General features: G+C 43.6%; 1 protein-coding gene across 2 annotated transcripts in view; it reads right to left on the bottom strand.

Annotated features, from left to right (window-relative positions):
• The window catches only part of LOC144820631 (src substrate cortactin-like), a 186,473-nt gene that overhangs the window by 19,820 nt on the left and 146,183 nt on the right, over window positions 1-20,470 (bottom strand). For both annotated transcript variants that reach the window (XM_078677948.1, XM_078677949.1), the window contains 4 exons: window positions 18,003-18,072; window positions 12,234-12,379; window positions 4,390-4,524; window positions 1,746-2,028 (listed from right to left, as the gene is read on the bottom strand). In XM_078677948.1, the coding sequence (XP_078534074.1) occupies window positions 1,746-2,028; window positions 4,390-4,524; window positions 12,234-12,379; window positions 18,003-18,072 (634 nt within the window). The remainder of the gene's footprint in view (window positions 1-1,745; window positions 2,029-4,389; window positions 4,525-12,233; window positions 12,380-18,002; window positions 18,073-20,470) is intronic.

A 20,470-nucleotide genomic window follows, 5' to 3' on the forward strand; every position in this document is an offset into this window, starting at 1 on the left:
CCGTGCGCCACTCCTCTTTAAGGGTTAAATGATGCTGCTAACCACTATTCATGGGTTCTGAATAACAAAAACATTCTTTATTGGTGACTGCCATGGATCATTGTTGGATAACGCAATAAATACATCCTCTCTATGAGGCACTGCATAGTCCCGTGGGGTGGGTAACTTACTGCACAGGTAGGTAGGCATTGTCATGGTTTGGGCAGATTCAGGGTTCCTTCCTCCGTATAGCCGTATGGCTTTCAGCACTTTCTTTGGTTAAGGCCGGCCACTTGAACAGCGAGCTGTAATCAATCACCGAGCGGTGTGCTACCCTGATTATTGACTACAATTTTATTGATTATTAATTTACTAATTCTTTGAGTCATTGCTGGATCAGAATCAGATGCAAAAGACCTCAGATTCCCTACTAAGAAAACACAGTGCAGGGCCAGAAGTGTCATGGGGCCAGTAAAAGTACTGGCGGTCAACGACATTGCCTTGGCTAGGCAGATTTGTAGGGCTCCTTCCTCTACCAGTTCTTATTCGATGTGAGCTGTAAGAACTCCGAGCTGTATCCTGGCTTGGTGGCACTGAGTGCTTTCAGCTTCTTTCTAGACAGTTCATCCGACGATAGAAGTTTGTTTCTTTGCTGGTTTGGAGGTCATCATAGAAAACTGAATTTCACCAAATAAAGTATGCTGAAAGTGGGAATCCTGCCTCCCAGAAGAAGATATGCCACAGAACCTTTAGTCAATGCTGCTGACTCTTGAAAAGGCTTCCCAGATGATGCTAGAAAGCATAGATTAATTTAGCTAGAATAACTAGCTGCTCCTTTGGTCTCCCTAATGGATGTCTGTGGATGTTGGAATCCTCTAATCCGGATTCCAGCAATTTTAAAAGGACAGAGTTAAACACAACTTTGAACAGGAGGGCATTTTTGTGGTTGGCACGTGTCATCCCACTTTAACCCAAAAAGCTTCTTTCCATGGGTAAGTATAATAATTATCAAAAAGGATTTTGCAGAGGATGTCTACCTTCCAATCATGAAAGGAATTGTTTTGCTTTTCCACTGCTCACCACCTCTGCAACCACACAACCATCTAGAAGGACATCAACCACAGCAGCATTGTGCGATGAGAAGCACTTAGTAACAGGCCCTGACAGAATTAAGCACACCCCAATCCTTTTGGCCTTTTCAAAGAGAATTGTTTTGCCTGTGATTACATCCAGACACTCCTTCTATAGACAAAACCACGTAAGACCTGGGGTCAAAACCATGTAGTAAGCCACAATTCACCTCCCAGTTAACTGGACACCAAGCTGAGGGTACACAAATAACCAGTAACCTCCTTACCCGCTTACAAACTTGCAAGCTTGCTATGTCTGTCATGCGAGATAGAAAACTGGAGGTGGGCCAGAAAGGGTGGGAAGAAATATGCTTCAACTTTGTAATAAACAAGATTCATGTATGCCGGTGTGGTGAGAAAGAGAGACAAGGTGCTGAATGTTGTTACCAATTCAGTTGTACTTCTTCCTAGCAATCAGAAACGTTGTTTCCACAACCTTCAAAGACCATTTCGAACATATGTCACAAAGATCCAAGCGACCGCGATTTACCAACGAAGATTTTTTTTTATTGGGACAATTTTTTGGTACCTGAACCTATTTTATGTCACAGAGAGACACTGCCTGCATCCTACAAGGCCCGTCTGTTTAGTACTTCACGTGTGCATATTCTTACTGTGTCCATCCCTGTGGCTCACCTGTGACCCCACCTTGGGGAGCTTTGGCTTCGTAACCCCTGGCAGGCGGACGATCTGGAACTTCCTCATAGTCTACCTCATGTACATCCCCCACATCGTACAGAGGTTCATCCTTCACTGGCAGATCTGGCATATTCTCATAATCTTCATCTACATCAGCTTTGTCAGGGAGAGGTGGTGGGGCCTCCCTCTGAATTACTTCACAATCTTCATAGTCATCGTCCATTTCTATGGGTCTGGCGGGAAGTCCAGGAGGCTCTTCGTACTCAACTTCCTCCTCCTCCTGAAAGACAAAGAAAAGTCATGACAAGACAAATCAACCTTTCATTATTTTCTTAAAATAATGCTCACAATGCTAGCTGTGGCACTGCACTGCACACACTTACAACATGCCTAAACAAATAATATATTCCTCCTATCAAGCACACTGTTAGAAATTGGGTTATTGATTTAGGAAGTTGTAAACCCCTTTCAAGCAACAACCACAATCCTAAAATAACCTGCCCTTAACCCTCTGGAAGCTTGGCACAAAAGCAATCAGGCTAACTTAGCAGTAGTGTGTAAAGTATACACTCAGTAATAAGGTGAAAACACAACACAAGAAAAAGCACAAATCAATGGAGAAAACTAGAGTAAACGTTAAGAAATAAAATTACACCTACATGAATTTAATCCAATCAGTAGAACAGGAGTGATGAATTGCTTTACGTAAAAAAAAAAAAAAAATAGCGTTTAACAGATCAAAGTGCCAACTGTGGGTATCTGGTCACACAAGACTGGGGCAAAGTCAAAAGTTAAGGCCGACTGCAATGGAGCGAGGTTCGGCAGCAAGAGGTAGATTGGGACCGGTATTAGCTTACCATCAGACTTAAAGGAAATTTAAAGGGAAAGATTTTAGAAGGTAAAGTTCAGCAGGGTAAGGCAGCTGGCGGTGTCGAGGAGAAGGCACCACGGTCAGGGAGCCACTGGATGGAGTCACAGTGAAGATTTCTACATTCCGATTTTGTAACTTTTTTGGAAGTCGACAACTTCCAGCAGGACAAAGCTGCCGGCTGTGCCAATGAGGGCTGTAGCCAATGAGGGCTCTACGAGGCCAGAAACCATTGTTTGGAGGTCCAGCCGAACAGGATTGCTGCTGCAGAGAAGAACGTAATTTTCATAAGATCAAGTAATTTAATTGTCTCAATCTTTATGATTTATCGGAACTTCAAATTATTAAAAGACATTTCAAAGACACCTTTTCATATTAATTGGCCCACATATGAATGAGGCATATTTCTGCAGCATTCTATAATATATAAGAATTTCAAACCAAAATATGTATGAAATACATTCAACATCTTTAAATATATATCCACCATGAACAAAAATGCACAAATTCATGTTACATTACACTAGTCAAATGGTTTTATTGGCCTCATACATATATGTGGAATGATTAATATGAAAATTGTGTTTTTGAAATGTATTTGAATAATATGAAGTTAAGAAACATCCTAAAAAGATTGAGAATTATATTACTTGATCTTATGAAAAAGTATTGATTGAATGATTTCAGCTTGCTTCTGTTTGAGCAGTCCAGTTCCGCCCCGCCCACAAAACTGCAGCAGCAGGAAAAAATAAAAAGATAATGGCATTATGTTATTATCATTTTATTTTTCCTTTTTTACACTGCTGTAAAGCAGTGGGTCTGGGCTGCTCACACAGGAGCAGGGGGGAGCAGAGGGAGGAGTGGTGAGCACGCTGAAAGTACACATGAATGTTTGGCCGGCTTCCTGCTTCCTCTTCCAATCCGTCCAGGAGAGACGACGGTGGAGAGACACGATTAAAGGTACGTGTTTTTCTTTACCCCTACAACCACCCCACCACCCCTGATCCTTGTCAGCCACCACTGGATTTGGAGCGATTCCGAAATTTGCCTTACTCCCAAATTAACTCATTACAGATCCCAGAGGCCATAAGTTTGTGTATTCACGGTTCAGTGCTCATATTCAGCATCTGAGAACCTGATGAAGCCAGTTGACCAAACATGTGTTGGATGGAACATGATTGACTAGAGTGAAACTACTGCTTGGCTAAGAGCAAGATCATTGAATAAAGAAGTCTATGAGTAACTATTGGACTATGGGATTATTTGAGAAATTACATTATAGATATTAACGTTGTATTTAGCTTTAGATGGGTTTAGTCATCTATGTGTACATTTACTTATATAGCTTTATTAATAACATTTTACAATATTTAATGTCATTTTTAAATTTAAATTTAATTATAGCTTTTAATAATCCAAATATTTTTTCTAAACTAAATTAATGTTACTTTTAATTTATTATGTTAAACTATAATTCCCTTATCCCTAATAAAAACCCTAATCACCCTTATACACTACCCATTTCAGAGCCCTAAAAACAAACTCCTTGTCACCCACCCTAACTACTGGCCATCCCTGAGCCCTACAAACTAAGATCAGGACAGAATAACACATACGAGCATTCCGCAGTCCACACAACTGCACACACATATATGCAATGACATGTTTGACGACATAAAGAAGCTCACACACATATTCCCAAATGGGCTGAACGACCTACACATGGGCAGACATCAACACACGTTGCATGAATACATGGGCATACATACACACCTCTCTGGTGGGTTCACTTTCCACCACTACAGGGGGCTTCGGTAACTCCTTGGTAATTCTTGGTGTGATAGATGGAAGTGGAACTGGAGCTCTAGGGCTTGGCTCCTCCTCAGGCTCCTCAGCAGGTTCCTCCGCCTTCAAAGCAAATGTGAAGATGATGATTAGTCTTTTCGAACCCCCGTGAGTGCTTCTTTAGCACTGGAATCAATGTAACCTCCCAAACACTAAACAGTGTATAAATGTAGGATTAGGGAGTAGGGTATCTAAGGTGCTCTTCTATCCTCTATAATTACATATGTGTATTTTCTCCCCACTGGACCCACTCTGCTATAGGACTCCAGACTCTGCTGAGGTGCTGCAGGATACTCACCATAGATGTGTACCATGCTAGCATCGGATGGCATGGTGGATATGCTCAGAACTGCCCTAGTAGTAAGGGTTAGCCTGACTGTGCGTTGTTGAAAGACACGATATCATCAATTTCGGGTCTGCTGGATCATAAGAAGGAACAAACTGTTTATAAGCTTACATACAGGCAGATCATGTCGGATCAGGAGTGGATGATGACTTGCAGGTAGAACTCACAGTTGGTGTAGAATGGGACTGAGTGCATAGTTTTTACCGAGAAGCACCAAGGAATGCCAAGTTCAAATACATTTACTCAACTTAAACTTCTGGAGTAAACCTAGTGCAAGCAGTATTGCATAAAATTGATGCTGGAGGGCCACACAACAAAGACAAAAGAATGATTGGGGCGAGCTTTTCCAGATTGCTATGAATGTAGGATGACTTGTGAATTTTGGAAGAAGGTGGCAGATAAGCTGATGCAGTGGGCGGAAGCCACTGTGGCATTCTTCAGTCATTTGCAGACTTTGTCAACCGCCCGAAAGAAACAATAAGAGCCACATCTATATCTGTTGCTGGAGGAGGCTATATTTGATTGTAAATGATCCTGTACCAGATTGTTTGGGATAAGGCAGTGTGCTGAGGTGAGTACCCTTTTATTTCTGAATGTGATATGTGGCGGTCAGGCTGTCTGTTTTCATCATGTCTGTTTTGAAACTCTCTGAGCACCAATTATACTGTTACCAGTTAAAGGAAACTAGTGTGATTATTTTGTACATTCTTCCATACAAGTACCCTGAAGAGTCACATCGTGCTCTCCGCCCCCGTGAGTGAGGCATCTGTGGTGATGGTCAGCTGTGGCTGAGGGTCCAGAAATGGCCAGCTAGTGACACATTTTTATCAGTTCATCGTTTGAGACTGTGCTGAACTCTCTGTTCCACCAACACTTGTGACCACTACTTGGCTAGATACTTATGTAGTGGGCGAATATGTAGTTGTGTGTAAGGTGCTATGGCTAAGTAGGAAGCCATCACCCTTACATTTCTCACACTTAAAGGGCGTGTTATCTGAAAAAGAGCCATCAGCCTCTGTTGGCTTGGGTAGATTTTGCATGTGACTGATTGAATCTGCTGAAGATTTAGAAGGTACTTTTTAGCTTTTACTGTGAACCATAACCTTTGAAGGAGTCCCGCTGCTGCCTGCGTATGCCTGCCTGGATGCATGGAATCATGCTATTATACGCCTTTTATTTTTTTTTAAACTGCGTTAGTCCCAGAATAGACACATAACTATAGACGTTTCTCATGGCTTCCACGTGTTGGTAAAGTTTTGGAGAAGGCGATTAATATCTATCTCTTTGAATTCCTGAAAAATAATAACATTCTGCATCCTATGCAAACCGGTTTTCTTGGAGCTGCAGCATGGAAGCTGCGTAATCATTAATCACAGAGGAACTATAACAAGTCTTGGATCGGGGTGGATCGGCTGCACTTATTCTTCTTGACTTAAGCGCAGCCTTTGACATAGTCTCTTACCCTCTCCTTCTTCATAGGCTGGAAGAAGTTGCCATTAGTTTGAAGTGGCTATCATCCTTCTTAACTAACAGGAGATTTCAAGTGAGCGAAGGGCCATTTCACTCCATGATGCATCAGTTAAAGTGTGGTGTGCTGCAGGACTCTTCCCTTAGCCCCACACTTTTCAATGTATACGTTTGTCGATTATCGGAAATTATATGATCATTTGCCTCTACTATGGTTTATTATGCTGACAATACCCAGGGTATTTTCTCTCTTTCTCCCAGCAGTGATCTGACATCCAAAAAACGAAATAGTTGCTTAGAGCAAGTCACCAACTGGATGGCGGCAAGCTTTCCTGAATTAAATGGGGAGCAAACGAAGGTCTTGGTAGTTGGAAACAGCCCATCTTTATAGGTCCAACTTACCTGGCCTCCGTCCTTAGTAGATCGTCCATCCCCCAAACCAAAAGTGAAAAGCCTGGGAGTCATTCTGGACAGTGACGTGTTTTGGCCTTCTCAGAGCCTTGAGAAAAATGATCAAATGGCTCCCTATGGAGGCACAAAGAATAGTGGTACAGGGACTCATACTATCGCTCCTTTACTATCGCAATTCTCTGTTTTTAGGAAGTCCGCTTTCAGTGACTAAAAAGCTGCAGGTCATCCGGAAAGCAGTGGTACAATTGTTAGGTGTCCACTGGTTCCAGTCAGCTCGCCCAGTGCTTGCCACACTGCACTGGCTGCCAATAAACAAAAGAATTCAATTTAAGGCACTATGCGTTGCTTATCATACTAAACACAAATCAGGCCCACAGATCCTTCATCATCTTAATAACTCCTAGAAGGCCAACAGAGAATTCAGTCAACGAAATTAGGCCTTCTAACAGTTCCAAGAATTAAGAGGGCCAGAATTTGCAAACGCTCTTTTTCCTACCTGACTCCCAAACTATGGAACTCTCTGCCCATCAGACTGAGACTTAATGATGATTTGTTACGTTTTAGAAAGCATCTGAAAAAATACTTGTTTACTTAATTGGTTTGGTCTCCAGCAGGGATGGCTAGTGCTGGGAAGCCATGCGCACGATAAAAGCAATAGCGGGCCTTCCCCAGGCAAAGTGGGCAGGCGGGCCAGGCCAGAGGAGGGAGGGGGGGAGGAGTGAGGTGGGGACGGATTAGGGGCAAAAAAAGAAAATAAACGTATCTTGCTGCCACCATCTCCCGCGCATCGCTTCATCCTTCTTCTGGCCCTGGGCACAGGCTCCCAGCCTGACCTGCGGCCAATCCTGAAACTGCTCTCACATGAGAGCAGCTTCTGGATTTGCAGGAGCGCCGGCAACTTGCGCTCCCAGGCACACTTTGAGCCAGTTCCTGCTCTCTCCAGGCCCAGCAACGCAGCTGAGGCTGGAGAAAGCCTTTTTGCGCATGAGGGGTTTGGCCGGCCTGAGACGGCCAGCCAAAGACCGCATGCGCAGTGAAGGGAGTGCCCACCACTCTCCCACCAGCAGTGTCATACCCTGGACCCGCCCCCAAGACTCATCAGAGTCCAGTAGGCGGGTCCAGGGGATTCAAATAAATCGATAATAAAACAGGTTTAGAACCCGTTTTATTATCTTTTTATTTTCATCTGGTGGTGGGGGGAGGCGGTCCTCTGCTCTAATGGAGAGGCCGCCCCTGGATAAACGCTGTTGATAATAATAATAATAATGATAATAATATATAGACAACACTATCCACAAACAAAGACTTGCCTTTTGCTGCAGGGGTGCCTGGTCTTAATTCACAAACTCTGGGCTTAATGCACAAAGAAAAGTAGTCTCTGGCACACAGGGAACCTGGGGGCTGTTTGACCGTCTACCGGGAAACAGATCTAGTAAAGTACATCACCATGGTAATCTGGAAAGGAAAGTCAAAGGGTCATGTGAGCCGGTGACAGGGTCTAAATCACATGCGTTCCCCAAAGGTTTAAAATGAGATGGCAAGCATGCGAGGACTCTCTACCTAGGAAACCTTTGGGCAGTACTTAGCCGAGGACGAAGTATTTGGCAAAGCTCACCCCATAGACAACGCAGGGGGATCCCAGCTATTCTTTATCTCCCCTTCCGGGACGGATATCTCCAACAGTGACCATACTTACATCACCCAGTTACTGGTGCTTAGGCGAACGTAGTTCCGGGCTTTCCTCCAACTACTTTTTTTTCCACTTCCCATGCATACCTGGGAAGATGATGCTGGGGCTGAGGGTTGCCCCAGGGAGTCTGCCCCTCTGTAATTCATACCTCGCCCTGTGGGGCACTGGCCAGGATCATTTCATACAGAAAGACATGCATATGATTGGACCCTTGTAAAAGAGATCGTACTCCACCAGCCCCACCTCAATTCCAGGGGTGCAGGGATGGAGTCCTTTGGGGATGCCTTGCAGCAAGCTCGCCTGTCACTTTCCCCAAATTACAATAACTGGCTGCAAAACCCCATAACATACATCTTTCACTAGATACTCCCCTGCAGAAATGTACCCAGTTGTTCAGCTGTTGGCACTGCTACTTATTCACGTACCAACCCAGGCAAATTCAATTACTCTCTCTTTCTTCCTGTTATACAATGCTTTCCCAGACTCCTGGGCACACTACTTGTGGCGGCCTACTAAAGGCAAAAAGGATCGCAGCACAGACAATTTCAAACAGACCTGGTATGAAGCACACTCTTTTATACCAGTATGGAAGAGGTTTCTAGACACTTGGTGCTGTTACAAGGTTTTACTGACAAATGGCCTGTAAGTTGAGTCAGTGCCATAGCTTGTACTGCTTGCTTTCAGTCTTGCATGCCTAGCTAGTAAGGTGTCTTAGAAACCAGAACAGCTGTCTCCTGCCTGCTACAGATCTCTGTGATTCCTCACAATGTATTAATGCACGTTTCAAGTTGCCTTCACTTCCTGCACAAATGTGTGCACATCTTTTCACTTGTCCCAGGAATCACTGGAAAATGTTTCACTGTTCACAATGGTACCACATACTAATAAAGTTAACACGTCTCAAGCCTACACCTACCCTCCCTTGTTCAGATATTAATATACTACAGCAACCTCTCTTGTCCCCGGGTTATCAGAACTCTACCAGGCAGGATAACCAGAGAAGTGTCCCTATCACTGTTCCTTTACAAGAAACTCTCCTGTAGTGCAGACAAATATTTATTCTTAATTCTTTGGACTGTTATTCTAATAAGGGCAGAAGTTAAAGTTTGTAGGCTGTAATTGTTCTACTAGGGGCAAGGATGTGCTTCCTGCTGCTCCGGCTCACAGTGTGTGCAACAGAAAACCCTGTGTCTGTGGGTGCTCCCTCCATTTAGATGATGAAGGTATTGGCTGCTCTTTGTATTATACTTTTGTTGGCGGCAGGGTAATCTCTTGGAGTTGGCTGAATAAAATACAGTTTATAGGGTGATTCTGTTATTTGTTCATGCAATACAGTTTGGATGATATCACGGGACACAAGATTAATTTCATCCACCATGTACATCCTGGGCTGCTGGTAGGTAATTCAAGGATATTAAGTGTCCAATTATATATCGTCTCTACTTGCTAAAGAGTTCTTCCTCTAGGGAAAGCAGCACTGGCTCATTGTTTATCTTCCATACAAACATTTCACAGGCATTTAAATCTTACAGTTTTTTATTTCAAAAGTATTTTAGTTTGAAAGGGATTGGATTCCATCCGAGGTCTTTCAACAAAATACCTTTGAGCATCCTCACTTATCTCTAGAGAGTTGTGCTTTTTTCGCCCTAGTTCGTATATTGATGACCCACTATGGCAGCATCTTGTTTTGATGGCTTTAGTTTTTTGTGGAGCCTACTGTACCAAAGAAACATTTGGTTTTTTTCACCCCAAATATTCCTTATTGAACAATATTCCTGTTACCAGTGATTTCGAATAGTGACAGAGATGAGGTTTGCCACAGAACGATCGAGTGTTGTGGGTCTCCACCTGAATCTGGTCCTTGGGGACTATGATAGACTCCGAAGGAATATTCTTTTCTGTTCTTGGGATGAAGTATCATAAGCCGCCTTCTCCTCCTTTTGGACTCATCTGTGACTATGGCTCTTGTGTGTCAGAACCAAAACTGGAATGTTCATCTTCTGAGTTCCCTTCCTCTTCTAAGGCCTCTACAAAGACTTTCAAACTACAGCATAGGTTAGATGCCATCAAGTATTAGCCTATTATTTGCCTTGATTTACAGAGGCTTGTGTAAGAACTGCCTTCCTTCTAAACAGGAAGCATCATCAGGTCTCCTGGTATTTGACAATCCTTGGAATGCTATATACCTATACCAGGACACAACTTAAAATGAGCATTATCCATTCTCACTCCATCTCTCAGGCACTCAAAGAGCCTCAAAATTATAAACATGGATGCAATGTAATAAAGCCTTCCTCGCAAGTGCCACCACAAAACCCCCATTGACAAGTGTCCTCTTGGCTCAGTCTTTTGATCTTATCACGGTTTTCTAGAGTTTTTTTTATAGTGCTTCTAATTTATGGACTGAACTCTATGATCTGGAAAAGGCCAGAAATTGTATCGCGATTTGGAGAAGAGATTGATCCGGTCAATGTCATGGGGAGTGTTATCACAGGCATGCCCGGAGCTGGTGGGCATATTTGTTCTGTTGAAAAATACTACTTACAATTACAGAAGCAACTATTAGTTGGCATGATGATGCACAGCATCAGAATCTTTGACTGCGGCCTGATGCACCTAACCAGGGCCAGACGGGGAACGCAAACCCACCCTGGCAACTAAGTTGGACGGGGGGGTTTGCTGGCGGGAAACATTGCTGCTGCTTTTGGTACAAGGGGACGGTATTGCAGCACAGCTGTAAAACCGGCCCACCGGAAAAACTCCCGAAGCCCGCAACAGCCCGTCTGGCCCTGCACCTGCCCAGACAACAGTGAAAGGTCATCCCAATTACAGGTAATCAAAGATAGAAATTGAGGAACATGACGTGGTGGAGAGGTCTTTTTGTCGAATTGTTTTTCTGGTTGGAGGTTCAACACCCAAACTAGGTTTGTCCTCTTTGTGTGAGACTTACCTAATAGTTTTGTACTGCTTCAAGCAGAGAGATTAGTCACATTCATTAAGATATATATATATATATAGTTTAACTGTATTAAGGTGTGTGTTTGTATATATATATATATAGATAGATAGTTTAACTGTATTAAGGTGTGTGTGTCTACTGCAGTCTGCTACGTTCATGTTTATTTTGCTTGTGTTTCAGCCCGAGACTAAATAGTGCTTCCCATGCTCTGTGATCACACTTTAGGCTCAGTAGTGTGAGCTTACAGTATACAAAGTGTGTGCATATGTGCACACATTGCTCTAAAGGCATATTCTGATGCACTGAAATTGGGTTTTGTGGAAATGTGTCATCCATGTGGTTGTGCTGAGGGATGGGCTGGAATGTTTCTGTGACAAAGATGGTACATCACTTACTAAACTTCCTCAGCCATGATTCTGAGCAGCAGAATGTCGTCCTCATCATGTGAATGATGGAATGAAACCTTAACAATCACTAGTGTCATGCAACATCTAGTTTGGTACAATTCACAGTCTCCTATTTCACTGCAGGAGATTCCTTGTCATGACTAATCATTTTAGGCACCACGTCTCACACAGACAACCAAGCAGCATCAGCCCTGGAACATACCTCTCTCACCTCCATCACAGCCAATATCATCTCTCTCAGTAGAACATTTACTCTGACTCTGATGGCCATGTATATTCTCTCTTAAACTCTTAACTTTCAAGTGACCCGCAGGCGGCATCTCTGGCAATGGCACTTCTACCAAACCTCCACACTTTGTATGCAACAACGATGTTGCTAGACTCTCCGGCATATGTTCAATTACAACAGACAAGATCTCAGCCACAGTAGCCTCTCTTTAGAACAGTGAATTTTCAGCAGGCAATTCAGGATTCATTTACCCTATTTCTCACCTTCTGCTTCTGTGCCTGCTCCCGTTCTTGCTTCTCCCGGGCCTGTCGCCTGGCGCGCTCTTCCTCTGCCCGCTTCTTGTTTTCATCATCTGCAGATTTTGCCATGTTTTCAAAGCGTGCTTTCAGGGAGCTGGCACCGCTGGATGCTATGAAAATAATGCATGATCAGGGCTTTAATAAAGCATCACATATATGACCACAAAGTTACTGGTGATTATCAGGAGTGCTTTAAATGGACTAAGGCCTGCCATGAGGCAAAGTAGAAAACAAACACACAAAAAAACAGATTTTGAGTCTGGGCCATGAGGATCAAGGTAAGCAAAGCTGTACCTGTCTGCCTGTCACATGCCGGAGCTGATGCGAAATAGGACTAGGGGCCTCCTTTATGACTTAGGGAGCCTAGAAGTGGTCATCAGCCACTACTTCTGCAGTTGGGACTGCCTGTCCCAGGATCCTTCTCTTCTACTTGGAGCCTAGAAGGCAGAAGGCGGGGCCCTTTTGGTTCACACTATTTAGCACCGAGTGTTGCCACGCATCGCGGAAGCCTAGAACAGGCCACCAGCAACTACGTGTGCTGTAGGGACTACCTGTCTCAGGATCCTTCTCTTCTACCTGGATCCTTGAGAGCAGGAGGCGAGGTCCATTTGTTCACGCTAATTAGCGCCGAGTGCTACCCTGCAGTGTGGGAGTGTAGAACTAGTCACCAGCCACTATGTCTGCTCTAGGGACTACCTGTCCCAGGATCCTTCTCTTCTACTTGAAGCCTCGAGGGCAGGGGGTGAGGCCCTTTTGGTTTGCGAAATTTAGTACTGAGTTTTGCCTTGTCACGCAAGAGCCTAGAACTGGTCAATAGCCACAACTTCGGCAGAATGGCCTACTTGTCACAGGAACTTTCTCTTCTAATTGGAGCCTTGAGGGCTAGAGGCGAGGGGCCCTTTTGGTTTGCGGTATTGATCCCTGAGTTCTGCCCCACAGTGAGGGCCGCACATGGGTGGCACCAAGACAAAGCCTGGGCCAAGGACGGGCCCATTTTTCCCTGTCATCACCTGGAAGAGGCTGGGCCACCCCTTTGGTTTGTTTGTAGGAGGTGTAAGGGGTCCTGTTTTTGTCTTCTCTTTTTTACTTTTGGTATTCCATGGATATTCTTCAGGTATGTTTTTTAACTGTAAAGCTATGCCTTAGCTATCATTGACTTCCGTGAAGCCTTCTATGGTTTTTAAGATTCTTGATGTGTTGGGTTAACAGTCAATTGATATTAATTAAATGTATTTGGCAACTTTTGGGGGTTTGCTTTGTCTTCCCAGCTGCGTCAGTTCCATTCTACATCTGCTGGACATGGGGTAGAGGAAAGCTGCTGCCAGTCCAAGAGCTAAACAAAGCAAGAAGAAATTAGTTAAACATGCTGCTACCAACTGTGTAATTAATGAATTTGACCATTTAATTGAAGAAGTGAAGTCTATACTGTGCACCAGTGGGAGGCCCCTTGGCAAGTCCGAAAAACAAACTGAGCCCGCCAAGTTCTTTATGAAAAAGGTTCAAGTTTCCCAAACCCAGCCTAGTAAGCAGTCAGCTCTTTTGCAAAGTTGTAGTGGTGCTCCTGACTTTCCTTCTACTAGCTAAAATCTCTTCCAGGATTTTAATGTTGTGTACACAAACAGATTTAAAACTCTGTTGCAGGACAATCCATGTCTCAATATGGAGCTTTCTGAGCGCTCTTCGATGCTGCTGCATAGTGTGGAGACTCAAACTATGTTTATGACCCATGACTGTTTGCTGCTAATTTCGAGTTAAATTGTTACTCTGTGTCAATGAAAATCGAGGTTGCGGCATTGAAGTCTACACTCAAATCATGCCCCAGATGGTGCCAATTGCTTAGATCCTGCATCTGTTTTAGGCCTCCATACTGTACAACCGTTCCACAAGGTACAAGCTAAATGGAGAATAAGTGGCCCAACAAGGATTGGTCCCATATCAATGTGCAAAAATCTAGTAATTCCACCATCCAAAATTGCGCAACATCGCAACAAGCTCATACTCAAAGGCAATATTATATGTCAATTGGTAATTTCAGGGGCAGTGATATTTCAGCCCCAGGGAGGAGGGGAAGAATATCGTTCTCCTCACAAGTTGTTCCCCATCCCACAGGGGCCATCTCACCATCAGAGTACCGCTGTTTCTGCTAATGATGCAGGAGCTTGGGTTTCGGGAGATTAGTGTCCAGAGGTACCATCATTTGTACTGTCATTTGCGGATAATGCGGCCCAGGTCAAGTCAGCCCCCTTGTCTGCGACTAATATTTTCATGGTCAATGTTCTGAAATTGCACCCCGGATTCTTTGGGAATCCTGAAATGTGGAGAAACAAGGTGCTCACTGGATCAGATCAGTGAGTCTCATGACCCTTCAAGTAAGTGGGATTATTCTTCTAAAAGAGGCCTGGATGGCAAAAGGTTTAATAAAGCTTGGCCTTTGGACAGTCCCTCCACAGGGCTCTAGAACTCAGTTTAAAAAAAGGTACCCCAAGTATTTTTTAAATGGGTGGGGTGGGAGCTGCCTGTAGGAGCTATAGTGTCTGTGACACACATCATGTTCCCTGCTCTGACCATATTACTTCCTGGCAGCATAGTAGGAGGTCGGTGTGACTTAATCAAGAGAGTAGACAAGTATGCAGTAATCATGTGCCCTTCCCTCCGTAACATTTTTTGGAAATTCATTGTAAATCCCAGCTCCAGTTGGCCAGTCAAGTGCCCAGTCTTGACACACCTATGTTGACCTATTTATTTGAGCAAGATTGTGTAGTTGCCCAGTGGGTTCTGGATTTAACTCTCCATCTAACTCAAACAGCAAAGGGGTTGTGCTCTTATTATAAATTATAATGTGCCAATTATCCTTCCTTTCGTGTCTATGGGTGAAGGGACCCAACTTCCTACCCCTTTCTCCCACTGAGAAAGAAAGATCTGTAACCCTGCTTAGTTGGAATGTCGCAGGTATAAAGGCAAAGCAAAGAGACAAGAATTGGGGGACCTTGGTTTACTCGTTTATTGTCTGTATATTTCAAGAAACATGGGCTACTGGTGAGCTACCTTGACAAGGATATATACATTATCAAGCCTCAGCCAAAGAATCCACTGCTGTCTGGCCATCAGGTGGCTTAATTACATGAATTAAAACATCATTGGCCTGTAGTGTAAAACTAGTTGTATTAACAAAACTAGGGTACATGCTCAATATACATGGATTCTTTTGGACCACCAGGGCGTGAAACATGTCGACGTGACTATAAGATTAACCACTATGTTTTTATACTTCACTCACAAGGCAGTCGTGCTTCATAATACTGCATCGACTGTCAATCTTTGAATTCCTTTTTTAACCTACCAAAGGGACCCCTGAATAAACAAGTCACCGGGTACTCTTAAGGTAGTTTTAAATCACAGATACACTCACTTGTCAGCTCAACACACCCGCACGCACCATCACAGCTGTTTTACTATAAAGATATCTGACAAAGAGCCCTTTCGCAGAGCCCGTGAAGCATTGCAGGGCCGGCCCAACGAGGAGCAAAAAGCCTGATGATGAAGCATGACACCCACATGGGTGTGTGAGGGCAACACTTCCTAATGAGGGATATCACATTTCTCTCTCTTTTTCCAACTGTTATCTTTAATCCTTCTCAGACAGGAAAATTTACCCTTGTTTTGTTGATACACATGTTAAACCTTTATAAGGAGCATGGCTGCTAGACCTTAATTACACTCCTTGTCCATCTCTTATTTTGATATTTATGTAAAACTAGTTCCCATTGGGTCTCCTGACATACGTGCCCTAAAGTCTATCCAAAGGGCAAGTCAACAATTTTTCTACTTAATGTGTAGAACAGAAGTTCTCCACACTCCACTGAATCCGTCATTTTAAATTGCTTGAGGAACATTATTAGTGTGCACAGAGGGGATTCTGCTCTTTTAATTGGGGGCGATTTTAGCACTGCTTTTCAAGGATCCATGTTACTTATGGAGGTGGCTAGGGAAGAAAATTATTACTGGAGTATTCTGGATCCATCAGCTTCTCCAAGGAAAATACTTCTAAATTGGATCTGCCATTAGTAGATGTTTCTTTATTGTTTGGAGTTCATGGCTGTAACGGTTGCATGCCTCCAGATCGCCTGGAGACACCTACGTCCTGGTATAATTGATGATATATTTATTGATGTTTCCCTGTGGCATTCGCTGAAGGACTTGAAGGTACTAGATAGACAAGAGAGTGACCACAATTCCTTAGCCTTCTATTCGAATGGTTCTTTATTTCCGACTTGCTTGAGGCTTCTGGATCACTAGTTGAACCCCTTGTCACCTGTAATAATCGTAAACATGTTAAATGGTCTAACATTTGTGGCAGTTATGGTGATATGAGTTCCATGTACAATGCAGTAAGTAAGAAACTGGAAACTGTTGGCACCAACTTACACAATCCCACATATTTAATGCATGTGTATGAACTATTATTGCAAGGCCTAAAAGTGATTTTTTTAAAGAATATTAGGACTGCTAGTGTACCAATACTGGTAAGGAATGGTTCAACGGTGATTGCGTCTTAGGATACCTTACCTTATTGCCAGTATTTGATTGGGCACTAAAGGCAGAAAAAAATCCTCTACAGCTTTATACAGAACTGTGACTAGAAAAGGTAGATTAAAATGGAAAACAGGCATTTTGGGCAGTCTCCTAGAAGCAGCTCATTCTAAAAACTCAAAAGGTTTCCAACACTTTTTATCGCACAGGGGAAGCAGTAGACCAATGAAACCGGAGATTCATGTCCAAGCTGATGAGTGGGTTAAGCATTTTGAAAGTCTTTGTGGAGATTCCTTGCACTTTGAATAACCCAATTCTAACCCAGATATTGTTCAAGTCGAAGTGGTCGCACAATGTGTGGCTCAAATAATCTTCACCTTTAAGGATACTGTGGAAGCCTTAGCAGCTCAGAAGGCGAGTAAAGCACCTAGCCTAGATAAAATACCAGTAGATCCTTTTAAGTCAGAATCAGATGTATGGACCCCTTACATTAATGTGTATTAAATGCTGTAGCTGCATGTTCCCTCACTCCAGATACCTGGAAGGGAGCAATGATCATTCCAGTTCATAACGATGACAAATGCCTATTTTCCCCACTGTTGTACTGGGGCTGTATTAGGAGAGTTATCAGGTTATTCCATAAGGTGATTCAATGCCATCTTTCCTATGGTGGTGCTGAGGCTATTGTGCTGGGTCCCGGGGCGAACTCCTTTCATCATCTGCCAATACACATATTCCATGTTTCATTTCAAGTATCAGTATGGGAGGTCTTACGGATAGGTTCATGGGATAAACATTTCCTAGGGTGTTGCAGAGGCTATGGAGGCCACTCACAGGGGTACAGTCAATAAGACAATCACAAGTTCTTTCTTCTGGGTGGTGTAATGTTGGTGAGGTGAGTTCAAAGGGTGTGCTCCTTCTGGTGATCCAGTGTTCACTTTGCTACATGGTGAACCCAGAAGTGAGTACAAGCACTCTATTAGATATGAAGATGGTAGTCCCTCTCTTTTGATAATAACCTTCCTTCACAAAGCACGTTCCATAGAGCATATAACACCATCCACAGGGCAAATTCTGGCCTCCACATGACACCACAAACTACGCTTCCGAATGCTGACCATGTACTGCCCTTCATAGAAATGGGCACCTACAGGCTTTCTCAAGGCTAAGCACCTGCTAGCTTGGAGCCCAGAGTGTGCTTACCAGCCTCCACAGGATTGGTCTTTTCATAAGATGATGTCGGTGCTTCCATCTGACTGAACCCTGCAGCACTCTAGGTAGAAAAGACAGAATATGTGTCAAAACATTGTAAACCCGACCATGACACTAGAACTACCAAAAGACACCCTTAACACAGATTAAAAGCAAGTAAAACTAAGCCTGCTGACAGGCTAAAAGGAACATAAGCACACTCAAATTCAATAAAACATGGTCTAATTAATGAATAAATTGGCAAAGCTATGAAAACAAGCAAAAACACTAATGAAATACAGGTAAAATGCAAAACGAAAAAAAGTCACAAAACACAGTAAACAAACTGTAAATGACAACCAAAACCAAACTGCACAACTGCAAACTGTAAATGACAACCAAAACCAAACTGCAAAAATAACATAACCATGACAAACACTACTTGTTCTACGAACACTGAATTTCCTTTGCCTTCATCGTGATCCTGGTGGTCCTGCATGATAATATCCTCCTAATAACTAAACTAGGACTACTTTACTTGCAGTTGAGCTTCTTTATAATTAGCAGTAATTCTGTCTTTTTCTAATCTATTGTTTGTGCAGCTTGGCTACTTAGTTATCTAACATATTCACTGTGCCCTTGTGTTATCTTCTGTAGAGTGACAAGCCACAAGTCTATGCTTATCTTCAGGAATTCTGTTCAACTGGAGGACATCTAGCTTGAGTGATAAGATCTCTGGGGTGCATGGTTATCCTGCTCTGTAGCCATTAGTTTGACTTGCAACAGATTAAGGGCCGAATTCATTTTTTGCGGGTTATCTGTTTCTCTGTCGTGGTGACAGAGTAAATGCCTCCATCGCCTTGACCGAGGTGTGTTGCAAGGCGCTACCCTGTGAGACTGAGACACCAGACACAGTAAAGGAAGACTTCCCTCCTTTCCTTTCTCCCTGTCCCCTCCTCTATTTTCAGAACATGACTCCGGAGCAGTACTGTTTCTTTAAGGTCATTCCCGTGACTAGGTCAGGGGACCTGGTTGACTTCAAAGCCGAAGAAGCAGGAAGGTTTCGGCATCCAGGTGGAGCATCAAGATCACAGAAACTGGAACAGGTCTGAGTGCAGACCTTCTGTGTGGCCCCTGGGCTGGGAGACCTGACGACATCCACCGACGAGGAGAAGCCCACACCAGAAGGATGTTGGAACCCTCCCCAAGAAGAAGACATAGAGGGGGAGCCGGACCCCATCCGGCGACGCGCAGAGACGAGCCGCGGCCCAGGAGGGTCGTGGCTTCAGAAGGTACGAGGACACCTGGAGACAGTATGGGGCAGGGTGACCGGGGGCACTAAGGAAGGGGTGACAGGAGGGAAAGCGACCCAAGGACGCACTCCTCCGTGCTAGTCCAATACCGTGCGTAGATGCTGCTGTGCTAAAGCCGCAAGCAAAATACTGGTGTTGGGTCACGGTGCTACCTCCCGTCACTTCCCTTCCCTGGAGCACTTCTCACAAAACAAAATCATCTCCTTACGGGTTTTTCTTTTTTTCTTTTTCCATGTTCTCCTTTTGACTTCTGCGAGACCAATTACCCTCCCTGACATACCTGAAGAAAGAGACCAGGCAGAAGTCTCCCCACTCTCTGACGGAAGAGAGAGAAGAAGACGCCTAATCACGACGAAGGCTCCCTACAATCGCCGTGCATAAAACTCAAACTCCACTTGTGTTTAAGGAAATAAAGAAACGTGCACTAACTCTATCCTTGTGTCCCTGTCTGCTTCTTCACCGCGCCACAAATTTAGAAAGGACTGCAAAACTGGCATTAATGTCTAAAGCATTGGCAAGAACAGCCGTCACAGTGGCTCCTGCCAATGCTGTTTACAGTTTGGTGCACAGCTCAATCAAGATGGCAAAGCAGTGCACCATACTGTTTTCTTGTTTGGTTTTGATTTCCAAAAAGAAAAACCCAAGCGGAAACCTATCCAATCTTCTGCTGTTCCTTCTTTCAATTCTGGTGCTTCTAGTTCTTTGAAAAAATGCAGGCCTACAAATACCAGAATGCAAAGGAAAAATAGTCTTGACCATGCTACTAATGACCAACATGAAATAATTCAGAATCAGTCACTTTTGACATGCAGGTGAAGCACACCTTATTGGAAACAAATGGCAAAATCCAAAGTATGTATTGTTTTTTTTATAGTGCTTCACAAAATTAGCTGGGGTTAAACGGAGAACTGCACAGAGTAATAGGGGTAAAATAGGACCACCGACAGCTATAGTGCCCCTACCTCGGCTCAAAAAGATCAAAGTGCCGCTATATCTGAGGCAGTACATAATAATTACCACTACTGAAAAGCTACTACGTCGGTTAAGGGAGGATTTAATTTATTTTCGAGCAAAATAAATTAACTAAAGCTTCCGGTTGGCAATTTGGATAGGTTAAGGTTGTTAGTGTTTACTTTAAATAAAATAATTATAAGGAAAGCATCCGGG

The sequence above is a fragment of the Lissotriton helveticus genome, chromosome 1_1 (assembly GCF_964261635.1).
Source record: "Lissotriton helveticus chromosome 1_1, aLisHel1.1, whole genome shotgun sequence".
Taxonomy (NCBI): Eukaryota; Metazoa; Chordata; class Amphibia; order Caudata; family Salamandridae; genus Lissotriton; species Lissotriton helveticus.